This window comes from Canis lupus, chromosome 8 (assembly GCF_011100685.1).
Source record: "Canis lupus familiaris isolate Mischka breed German Shepherd chromosome 8, alternate assembly UU_Cfam_GSD_1.0, whole genome shotgun sequence".
Classification (NCBI taxonomy): Eukaryota; Metazoa; Chordata; class Mammalia; order Carnivora; family Canidae; genus Canis; species Canis lupus.
The window spans coordinates 50533834-50545722 of record NC_049229.1 but is presented as its reverse complement, the minus strand read 5'-3'; the positions used below and the strand labels follow the sequence as shown (position 1 = coordinate 50545722).

The 11889-nt window shown below is 42.1% G+C and overlaps 1 protein-coding gene across 4 annotated transcripts in view; it reads left to right on the top strand.

Moving 5' to 3' along the window:
- Nucleotides 1-11889, top strand: part of NOXRED1 (NADP dependent oxidoreductase domain containing 1) — a 30951-nt gene that overhangs the window by 5908 nt on the left and 13154 nt on the right. For 3 of the 4 annotated variants that reach the window (XM_038545414.1, XM_038545413.1, XM_038545415.1), the window contains 4 exons: nucleotides 2517-2710; nucleotides 6709-6889; nucleotides 7495-7643; nucleotides 8910-9132. In XM_038545414.1, the coding sequence (XP_038401342.1) occupies nucleotides 2517-2710; nucleotides 6709-6889; nucleotides 7495-7643; nucleotides 8910-9132 (747 nt within the window). Of the gene's footprint in view, nucleotides 1-504; nucleotides 562-2516; nucleotides 2711-6708; nucleotides 6890-7494; nucleotides 7644-8909; nucleotides 9133-11889 lie in introns of those variants that run through there. The other variant, XM_038545416.1, reaches the window with a different exon arrangement.

Genomic DNA, 11889 nt, shown 5'->3' with positions numbered 1-11889 from the left:
CAGGCAGATGGAGAAGATCTCACTGTGGAGAATCCAAATGACTTTACCTTTTTATATTGGAGGATAACTTTGGGAGGCGGGGTTGTCTTTCTTTTTTTCTTTTTTTTTTTTCTTTCTTTCTCTCTTTCTTTCTCTCTCTTTTTCTTTTCTTTTCTTTTCTTTCGGATTTTATGTATTTATTCATAAGACACACAGAGAGAGGAGGCAGAGGGAAAAGCAGGCAGAGAGCCCAATGTGAGAGTCGATCCCAGGACTTTGGGGTCACGCCCTGAGCCGAAGGCAGATGTTCAACCACTGAACCACCCAGATGTCCCATGAGCCACCCAGGCATCCGTTTACCTTTTCAACCCACAGTCTATCACTGCTGGTCTGAAGGCACTGGGAAATGAATACCAGAGTCCCTTGGTTTTGGTTACATAACAAAGCATGGCTTGTGATTTCCTTTTGGTGGGTGGATTAAGTGATCAGTACATTCTTCACCCATTCATTCACTCACTGGGACCACCAGCTTGTTTTCCACAGCTATCAATGACTATCCTATGGCTGTTGGCCAGAAATGAGGTTGGTTCTTCCTTTCGGAGCTAAGCTAACAGTGGAATTCTGCTTAATAGGAAAGCCACCTGAAACTTTGGGGGTTCTTTAGGCCAGATGACTCATATGAAACCCAGGGATACTGATTTGCAAAAAGCTCCCAGTCTAGTCCTGATCTCTGATGTTTTGTACGATGTGGCTTCAGACACTTAAAGTGTGAGAGCCAGGTACCTAAGCCCAGACTCCTGTAATGCTGCAAGTTACTCCTGGGACATTGGTAGTGCCCCCTGCCCCCAGACTATTTTTTTCTGAAATTAGATCAACTCCTAGGTGGTGGTACCAGATATGAATTGAGAATGTTACAGATACAGCAGATACACAAAGAGGCAGGCTGCTTAATGAGTTTGCTGATTGGTTGACTAAAGAGGATACGTAAACCTTGGGCAGCCCGGGTGGCGCAGCGGTTTAGCGCCGCCTTTGGCCCAGGGCGTGATCCTGGAGACCCGGGATTGAGTCCCACACTGGGCTCCCTGCATGGAGCCTGCTTCTCCCTCTGCCTGTGTCTCTGCCTCTCTCTCTCTCTCTCTCTCTCTTTTTGTGTCTCTCATGAATAAATAAAATCTTAAAAAAAGAAAAAAGAATACATATAAACCTGGTTGCATCCCAGGTGAGCGGTGAGAAACCAAAATATGACATTTCCAGGAGGCATTTTATATTTGGAAGGATCAGGCACAGAGAAAATGCTTTCCTTTCTTTTTTTTTTTTTAATTTTTATTTATTTATGATAGTCACAGAGAGGGAGAGAGAGAGGCAGAGACACAGGCAGAGGGAGAAGCAGGCTCCATGCACTGGGAGCCCGACGTGGGATTCAATCCCGGGTCTCCAGGATCGCGCCCTGGGTCAAAGGCAGGCGCCAAACCGCTGCACCACCCAGGGATCCCAAATGCTTTCCTTTCAACCTAGAGAGAAGCTTTAAATAGAATGTGGCTTGTGACGTTTATATGGAAACTTCAGAGCTTCAGACCAATTTTTAACAGAAACAGGGAACAAATTTAAGATTGTCGTATAACACAGAAAACAATTCCTTATGTATTCAGAGGTCAGACTTTGTTGACCTTGGGCCAAGGAAACATGTCCAGAACCAACAGTAAGTGAACCTCCAGAAAGAGTGGCCTCAAACTTTTAATCCTCAATTTCTCAGTTTTGCTTTCCCTTATATACCGCTTACTTTTATAAATCATATGTTTGAAAACAGTTACCCGAGATGTATGCAAAGGTAAAATAGCAAACTAGAAAGAGTAGGCATATGGTAGGAAAGGGGGATGCTTATCGTGATAGCAATGAAACTGACAGCTGGGGATCCCTGGGTGGTGCAGTGGTTTGGCGCCTGCCTTCGGCCCAGGGCGCGATCCTGGAGACCCGGGATCGAATCCCACGTCAGGCTCCCGGTGCATGGAGCCTGCTTCTCCCTCTGCCTGTGTCTCTGCCTCTCTCTCTCTCTCTCTCTCTCTGTGGCTATCATAAATAAATAAAAATTAAAAAAAAAAACTGACAGCTGTCTGGCTGTCATTCTGGCCAGCGGTGTTCCAGAATGATGTATAAACAGTTGATCGTTGATAATGAGAGTCCTGAGTCAAACAGTTAAATATTCAGACCTTGTGTGTAAGAAGGAGGGAAGTGCCTGGTACATGTAACAGCAACAACAAAGTGTGTTTATTTAAAAATGTCTTAAACAAGTTTTGGTACCCTGAAGAAGGAGTATGCTTTGGAAAATTTTCCTCGTGGAAAATTCGCTCAGGAGGAACATTTCACTCCCTAGCAATACTGGATAAGTGGCATGTAAGTGGAATGCCTTGTCTCTGAAGTACTTACCGTGCCACCGGGCTATCACCTGAGGAAGTTAAAGCAGAGCACGTGGGAGGCTGACAAGAAGCGCTACAGAATTCACGTGTCTTTATTTATCTATCTGTATGTTCATTCTCCAGAGAATCATTACATGAGAAGCAAACTTCCAGATGTGTTTTGACTGGATTGCTTGCTGCCATTCCCAATGATGAGTTAAAGGTGGGCATCATTGGCGGTGGCAACCTTGGGAAGCAGCTGGCTCGTGTACTGCTTCAGCTTGTCCCCATCCCTGCTGAGAACCTGAGGATCTCCACTCGGAGGCCAGAGGTCCTGGGTGAGGAGCAGCGCGTGGCAGAGAGGGACTCAAGTGTGCTCTTTAGATGTTGGTGAGGCCATTTTGGAAGGGTCCCTTGAGAGAGGAATCCCTGCATGCAGTATGCTGAGTTCTCTGCTTGCTGGCCCTGAAAAAAGAAGGAGGTTTTTGTGTTTGTGTATGTTTCAAATGTCGACTGATTGATTTGAGAGACAGAGTGCATGCATGGGAGTGGGTGGAGGGGCAGAGGGCGGGGGAGAGAGAGAAGCTCAAGCAGACTCCCTGCTGAGCATGGAGCCCAATGTAGGGCTCAATCTCATGACCCTGAGATCGTGACCTGAGCCAAAATTAAAAGTCAGAGGCTCAATGGACTGAGCCATCCAGGCACCCTGAGTGTGTTTTTTTTTTTTTTTTTAAGATTTTACTTTTAAGTAATCTCTACATTCAAATGTGAGGCTCAAACTCACAACCCCAAGATCAAGAGCTACAAGCTCCATGGACTGAGCCAGGCAGGCACCCATAGAAAACTTGGTTTTTGATGTTCCTTAAAACAACTTTCTCATGCTCCAGTTTCTCTTCAGATCAAACAAATCTTTATCTTTTTACTAAAAAAAAGAAAAAAAGAAAACTTTCTTCTCCATGTAAATGTTTTATATTCATCTCTCCTCCCTGCACCCTTGGTGAGAAGATAGCTTTTCGGGTCTTTTATATAGAGAAGCTTTCCAAAGAGGGTTCATATCTTCTAACTGGACCAATTAGAGTCTGATGGGTATTAACCAGTTGCAAACACTTGACCTTGTGTTTTTAAAAATAACAATTACTGGGGCACCTGGGTGGCTCAGTTGGTTGAGTGTCCAACTCTTGATTTCGGCTCAGGTCATGATCTCATGATTGTGAGATCGAGCCCCACATGGGGCTGTGTGTTCCGTGCAAAGTCTGCTTAAAGCTCTCCCTTTTCCTCTCCCTCTACCCCTCACCCTGCTCATGCTCTCTAAATAAATAAATAATTAAATGAAATCTTTAAAAAATAAAAATTACTAAATTTAAAAAACGTTTTATAATAATTCCACTTACTAGTCTGCGGTACTAGAAATCAGAACAGTGGTTGCTCCTGGGGAGACTGACTGAGGAGGGGCCTGAGCAGACTTTCTAGGGAGATGAAAATGTTTATATTTCTGAGTATTTAACTGCATGAGTATTCCATAGTTCATCTGTTGGTGGACAAACAGGTGGTTCCCTGGCTTTGGCTATTATACAGAAAGCTACGATGAACATTTGTGTGCAAATATTAGTGTGGACAAATGCTTCAGCTTCTCCTAGGTAAGCACCTGGAAGTGGAATGGGTGGGTACCATGGTCAGTTTGTTTTTGTTTTTGTTTTTTTTTAAAGAAAACTTTAAAAAAAGTTTCCTTTTTTTTTTTAGAAACTTCTGATCTAATTTTTCGAATCAACTTCCAAAAAGACGTACACTTTCACCAAAATTGTGGATGAATATCCATTTCATTATACTCTTTTTATTTCAGGGGAACACTTTTTTTTCTTTAATCGTTTTTTTAAAAAGATTGATCTATTTTAGAGAGAGGTAGAGAGCACATGCAGTGTGGGGAGGGGCAGAGGGAGAGGAATAATCTCAAGCAGACTCCCTGCTGAGCACAGGACCTGATCTGGGGGCTTAGTCTCATTACCTTGAGGTCATGACCCAATTGGAGATCAAGAGTTGGATGCTTAACCAGGTGTCCCTTAATCACCATTTAATATGCCTTTTAAATTTCTCGTTTTTTTTTTTTAATTTTTATTTATTTATGATAGTCACACAGAGAGAGAGAGAGAGAGAGGCAGAGACACAGGCAGAGGGAGAAGCAGGCTCCATGCACCGGGAGCCCGACGTGGGACTCGATCCCGGGTCTCCAGGATCGCGCCCTGGGCCAAAGGCAGGCGCTAAACCGCTGCGCCACCCAGGGATCCCAAATTTCTCTTGTTTTAATATATTTTCCCTTGATCACTAGAAGATCTAAATTTTTTCATAACTTTATTATTATTTCATTTTTAAAAAAGATTTTATTTATTTATCTGACAGAGAGACAGCACAAGCAGGCGGAGCAGCAGACTCCCTGCTGAGCAGGGAGCCCAGTGCAGGGCTCAATCCCAGGACCCTGGGATCATGACCTGAGCCAAAAGCAGACACTTAACCAACTGAGCTACCCAGGCACCCCCCTTTCATTTTTTTGAGTTCTTTTTTTCTAGTTTTTCTGTTGGAGTGCTTGAATTTTTCTTACTAATTTGTAAACATGCTTTCCATATTAAACTTTAAAAAAACCTTATCATACAAGTCAAATTTCTCAGATTTCATCAGTAGGACTGGTATATATGTTTCAATAAGATGCATATATTCTGGGTGCCTGAGTAGTTTGGTTGGTTAAACATCTACCTTTGTTTTTTTTTTTTTTTTATTTATGATAGTCACAGAGAGAGAGAGAGAGAGAGGCAGAGACACAGGCAGAGGGAGAAGCAGGCTCCATGCATCGGGAGCCCGACGTGGGATTCGATCCCGGGTCTCCAGGATCGTGCCCTGGGCCAAAGGCAGGCGCCAAACCGCTGTGCCACCCAGGGATCCCTAAACATCTACCTTTGGCTCAGGTCATTACCCCAGGGTTCTGGGATCAACACCCAGGCTCCCTGCTTAGTGGGGAATCTGCTTGTCCCTCTTCCTCTGCCTGCTACTCCCCCTGCTTGTGCTCTCTCTCTCTCTCTCTGTCAGATAAATAAAATATTTTTTAAAAAGTTGCATATATTTTTTGGAAAGAACTATGCTTATTAATAATAAAATTATAGTTTTAGAACATCACTGAAGGGCAGCCCGGGTGGCTCAGCAGTTTAGCGCCGCCTTCGGCCCAGGGTGTAATCCTGGAGTCCCAGGATCGAGTCCCACATCGGACTCCCTGCATGGAGTCTGCTTCTCCCTCTGCCTGTGTCTCTGCCTCTCTCTCTCTCTCTCTCTCTCTCTCTCTCTCTCTCTCTCTCTCGTGAATAAATAAATAAAAAATCTTTTAAAAAAAAAAAAAGAATATCACTGCATGTTGTGTAAGGAAGCAAGAATTCAAAATGCTTAGCATCAAATTCTATACACTTTTGAGAATAATCCATGAAAGAATGAACATGCATGTTTTCTAAGCTTCCTCTTTGTCCCATCCATCTCCCAGGTTTTTGAGTGCCTAGATAACATCAGTGTCAAATATATCATGTACTCTTGGTGGTTGAAATAAGAACTCACTTTTCCAATGTCTGTAATATCCTGTTTTCCAAAAACCCTTAAAACACACTACCCTATGTGAGTTTACATTTTTACTTTTGAAATCCATGTCGAATAAATCTAAATGATTAATTGCCAGTGACTGAATGGAAATACATGAGTCATCACATTTCTCTGAACATTTAAAACTATCTTGTTCATGGTAAGTTGCATAGACTTTATGGAAACTGTAAGTATATCTTTCCAGACTCTTCCCAGCCTCTGCCCTATACTCTTCCACTCTCTCAGCCTTTCCTACCAGCTCAAACTACATGATATCTTGAAACTTCAGTTTCCTCGTCCATAATATAGGAATAATAGTAGTCTCTGCCTCAGAAGGTCCTTGTGAGGATTGCCTTAGAAAATATATGCAAAGTACTTTGTACACTACCTGGAATGTGATAAACCTTCAGTAAATAGAGTAGGAAGACTTCTTCCATATTTTTTTTGTTCCAAAAAACAAACACACATACCTGAAAAAGTCTAGCATTTGGTCTCACAGTAAGATAAGGATGAATTATAATCTGAAATGCTGCTGCAAGAGCACTGGTTTCTTTGATAATTGGGTTAGGGCATGGCCCATGTCTTTTAGAAGATTCGAGGATGTATCTTTGATGTATGTGGAAACAGGACTTGAGAAAAAATCCTTGGCATCCTCTTCCCACAGCTGATGTTTAGATCAAACTCCTTTGTCCTGTGATCTTTTTCTTTCTTCTTTTACCCCCCCCAGATGAATTCCAGAAACTGGGAATCCAGTGTTTTTACCACAACCCTTACCTGGTGGACTGGGCCAACGTGCTATTCCTCTGCTGCCTGCCGTCTCAGCTGCCCAATATCTGCCTAGAAATTCAAACCCACCTAGAGAAAGGTTGCATCGTGTACAGCTTCGTGGCTGCTGTCCCGATAGCCAGGTATCCTGTTAGGGTGAGCATAGCGCTGGTAGGACTGCTCTGGCCCCTAATACCTGGCTCCTCCCCCCCACATCCCCCAGCTCCCCACCCCTTGGATTTGGTTGTTCCCGGTAATGAGGTGGAAGCAGCTTCATCAGCAACAGACAGCCAGCCTTGCTGATCGTGTCTTCCCCACTTCTCCATAAACAGCTCTCGTGGGGTGGAACATTCTCTTCAATGTGACAATGTTTAGAACTGCAATGGAGCATTGCTTCCCACCACTCGACGCTGACCAGTATTCCTCTTGTGCATCAAGGGAAAGGGAGACCATAGATCAGCAATGTGAAAAGTGATTGACAGCATGTGTCAAATATTATTTTTGTACCTCTACTGTCCAGTAGAGTGCCTGGCAAGAGACAACATTCACTAAGTGTCAGTTAGGTAGATGCAGAACAAGGCAGCTAAGAAGTAGTGCCCTCAGCCCTGCCTCCACCCACATTCGCCTCTGGGCGGTGCTATCAGGGCAGGAGGTCCACAGGGTGGGATGTGATCCAATCCGGTGGATCCTGTAGTGGTTTATGGGAGTCCTGGCTCTGCACTCCATGTCTTGGGGACTTTCCTTTCAGGTTGAAACTCCTACTGAACCACACCAATATCTTGCGGCCTCAGTATCAGTGTGTTGAAAATGTCAACATCTGGGGGGCTGGTAAGGACATCACAGCTGCTCTCCAAGATCCTGTGATTCTTCAGGCTACTTGCCCCTACAGTGCTGCTGGTAATGGCTTGACATGTTTTTAGCACTTTTTTAAAAAAAGATTTATTTAGTTATCTATTCATGAGAGACACACAGAGAGGCAGAGATACAGGCAGAGAGAGAAGCAGGCTCCCTGCAGGGAGCCTGATGGGGGACTCAATCCCAGTGCCCCAGGATCACAACCTGAGCCAAAGGCAGATGCTCAACCACTGAGCCACCCAGGTATCCCTTTGGAACTCTTTTGAAAGTTCCTTTCCTTTCGGCCTGGAGCTGTTTTATAATCCCAGTGTGTGCGTGTGTGTATGTGTGTGTGTGTGTCTTGGGTATGTGCATGGGGGGGGGGTGTAAGCTGGACATGTTCTCAGCTATTTAGGTTATTTTTGTTTTGCTTTGTCTTTAAAGATTTTATTTGAGAGAGAGAGCACACAAGTGGGGGGAAGGGCAGAGGGAGAAGCAGACTCCCTGCTGAGCAGGAAGCCTGACATGGAACTTGATCTTAGGATCCTGGGATCATGACCTGAGCCAAAGGCAGATGCTCAACCAACTGAGCCACCTAGGCACCCCTCAGCTATTTAGCGTTTGAATGAGAACAGTTTTGGTGGCAAAAAGCAGATGTCTTACAGAGAAAGCAGAAAAATCTGAGAGTATTTGGACCGGTTAAGACTGAACTGGAAACAGCCAGAGGTAAGAGCCGATTTAAACGGTAGGATGTGGGATCCCTGGGTGGCTCAGTGGTTAGGTGCCTGCCTTCAGCCCAGGGTGTGATCCTGGGGACCCAGAATCGAGTCCCACATCGGGCTCCCTGTGTGGAGCCTGCTTCTCCCTCTGCCTGTGTCTCTGCCTCTCTCTCTCTCTCATGAATAAATAGACAAAAATCTTAAAAAAAAAAAAAAAAAAAGTAGGATGTGATGTCTGGCACCAAATGGCTTTTCCCTGCTCTAATCTTGCATTTTTCCGTGGTCTCTTCTCCTTGCTAGAATGATCATTCTAGAGACTTCTAAAGATGCTTTTGCCATTAGCAATGTCAATGTACTAATGTACAATGTACTAATGTAATACAGTAGTCATACGTGTCCTCCTGTGGTAGGGTTAACACACGATTTATTATAATGGGCACGATTAGAGCTCTTGGCTTACAAAGAGGAGTGTTTGCTTATCTTCAAGTTCATATGACCAGCCTGTCTTGGAAAAAAGTCACTTAGCTGTTCACTGTCTAGGGTTTGTCTTATGTTCTAGGCAAACCTTTTGGTGGTGCTAACTGGTATTTCCCTTCCCATTAACATGTAGGGGGAATAATCCTCAATATCAAGTGGTTGGAGGGAGTGTTTCATGCAGCACTAAACATTTGCACCGCAAAGGACATGCCCCACTTACAAGTGCTGCAGCTTCTGAATGAACTCTTCCTCTCTGTGCACTTTGAAGACTGTGAGAAAGATGAAGCATCTTGCCCCAAATTTCAATTACAAGATTTTGTTGACCAGGTCTATACCAAGAACCTGCCTCAGCGAAGGTAAGGCATCAGATGGCTGGCTATTCTAACTTCTACCACACTTGTCTTAGCAGGTGCTTTTTCCCTCCTTTTTTTCCTTTCATATTACCTTTAAAATTTCATAAAAATACTACATTCTTGTCAAAAATGCAACTAGTAGAAAAGTAAAAGCCCTCTTTTGCCCCCCAAACACCATTTCATAGACTTTACCTCCAATGGATTTTATGTTTTGTCTCTTAATCTACACGTTTACAAACATATATTTATATTGTGATGGTATTTGACCACGTATGCATATCCATATCTGTACATTTTAGAAACATGGGGACTATGTATACTGATTTTTCACTTGCTGTATTGTGGACACCATTCTATGTCGGTACAATCATAACTGTTTCATTTATGAACAACTGCATAGGTATCCATTAGATACATTATTTTATCAAATTTATCTAATTTCTCCTTTTTTTAAAAAGATTTTATTTATTTATTTGTGAGAGACAAAGAGAGAGAGGCAGAGACACAGGCAGAGGGAGAAGCAGGCTCCACACAGGGGAACCCGATGCGGGGCTTGATTCCAGGACCCCAGGATGATGTCCTGAGCCAAAGGCAGACACTCAACCACTGAGTCACCCAGGCATCCCTTTCTTATTTCTTCTTGATGGCAATGTGGTTTTCCCATGCCCTAAATTCTGAATAAGAGGCTGCAACTGAGCATTCTCATACTTTGCAAACTTGTACCAATATTTCTGTTGGCTGAATATCTAGAAGAATATTTCTGGGTCAAAGTTTATATATATCTTCTGTTTGGTAGGTATTCCCAAATTACTTATCAAAAACATGGTGCTTATTTACATTTCCACCATTGCGCCATTTCTCTATAGCTTGATTACTATAAGATCTTTTTTTTTTTTTTTAAAGATTTTATTTATTTATTCATGATAGTCACAGAGAGAGAGAGAGGCAGAGACACAGGTAGAGGGAGAAGCAGGCTCCATGCAGGGAGCCCCACATGGGACTCGATCCCCGGTCTCCAGGATCAGGCCCTGGGCTGAAGGCGGTGCTAAGCCGCTGAGCCACCCGGGGTGCCCAGGATCAATCTTTTTAATCTTTAATAAGCTAAAAGGGAAAAATTATTGCTTTTGTTACCAGTAACTTCCATGCCACTAAATTCACTGGACACTTAATTTAATTTAATTTAATTTAATTTAATTTAAAGATTTTATTTATTTTGAGAGAGAGAGAGAGCACAGAGCAGGGGGTGGAGGGTGGGTGGGGGCAAATCCCAACCAGGTTCCATGCCCAACATAAGGTTCAATCCCACAACCCCAAAACTATGATTCAAGCTGAAAACAAGAGTCAGATAACCAACCAACTGAACTGCCCAGAGTCCCCTATTTTGAATATTTTCAGTGATTTTTAAAAAGTCTCTAAATATTTCTTTTTTATGTAGCATCTATTGTCATTTCACTATGCAATACTATCTCTTATCCCTTTGAGGATGTAAATGAGAGAATTTTTTTTTTCTTGTGTGAGGAACCTGTTTCCTTCAGGCTATTTTCTGATCATTTGTTTTGGTCTCTATCCTTTATTTGACTTTTAGACAAGTATATGGAGAACTTTGACTGCTCATATTTAAGATCCTGGTACTAGAAAGTTGCTTGGAAACTCTGCAGTCAAATGCTGTACCCCTGAGCTATACCCTCTTTTGGAAACTGTGTTTGCTACTGTGGCCTTTACTACAGAGTGATTTGATCAGCTGTTTCCTTGGGAAACCTTGAATTTTGGTATCTCTAAATTTGGGGCCTAACTTGGGGAAGAAACCTGTATATGTATGTAAGAAGAAGGGTGGTCTTATCACTAGATTTTTTTTTACTTTATTTCCCCTTTTTTCGGCAAATCCTTTTTTTGTCCCCCTGTTCAGAGATGCTCTCATTGACCCTTCCAGAGAATAAATCTTCTGTTGGGGAGGACTGTACACCATTGGATAGGATGCTGTGAAGGTTTCTCTCCTTTTTTAAAAATTTCAACCCATCGTCCTACTTTTAGCCCCATTTCGTTTCTACTTCTTGATGTACTTCCTGAGTCTTTTGTGGGTTCTATGATGTAAATGGATAGTGTCTTGGTTTTTCCTGTTGCTGACTTCAGATTCAGCTCAGTGTGATCATTTGTCCATATTTTTTCCAGCTTTCAACTTGTTTTTCTTGTGTTCTCATTTTATTCTTCACCTATTTTCCTTTTGGATTGTTTGCTCTTATTTATTGTTTTATGAAAGATTTTTAGTAGGAATATGTTATGTATATTAGAAACAGTTTTCATTTTTCTTTTTGTTTTTTGTTTTCTTTTGTTTTGTTTTATTGTTTTTTGTTTTTTCTTTCTTTTTCTTTTTGGTAACATTTGCTGTTCAGGGATTCCAATTTTTGTAGTCAAAATTATCAAATCTTTTCTTTATGACTTTAGAGTTTCAAGTCATAGTTATTAAGAACTTCTTCATCCTAAAATATTCTATATTTTCTTCTCGTATTTTATTTCTTTAAATATTTAAATCTTTAATCAGTTTGGGATTTTATCTTCTACTCATTTTGGAAAGCCAATTGTCCTAACATTATTTATAGAGTAGCCATTCTTCTTTCTATCAATGTGAAATATGATTTTTATCATTTGCTAAACTATAAGATATTTGTGGATATATTTTTGGACGGTATTCTGAACTGTAGACCTATTTTTCTATTCCCATGCTATGATTAATTGCTATAATGTGTATCCATATTTTGGTAT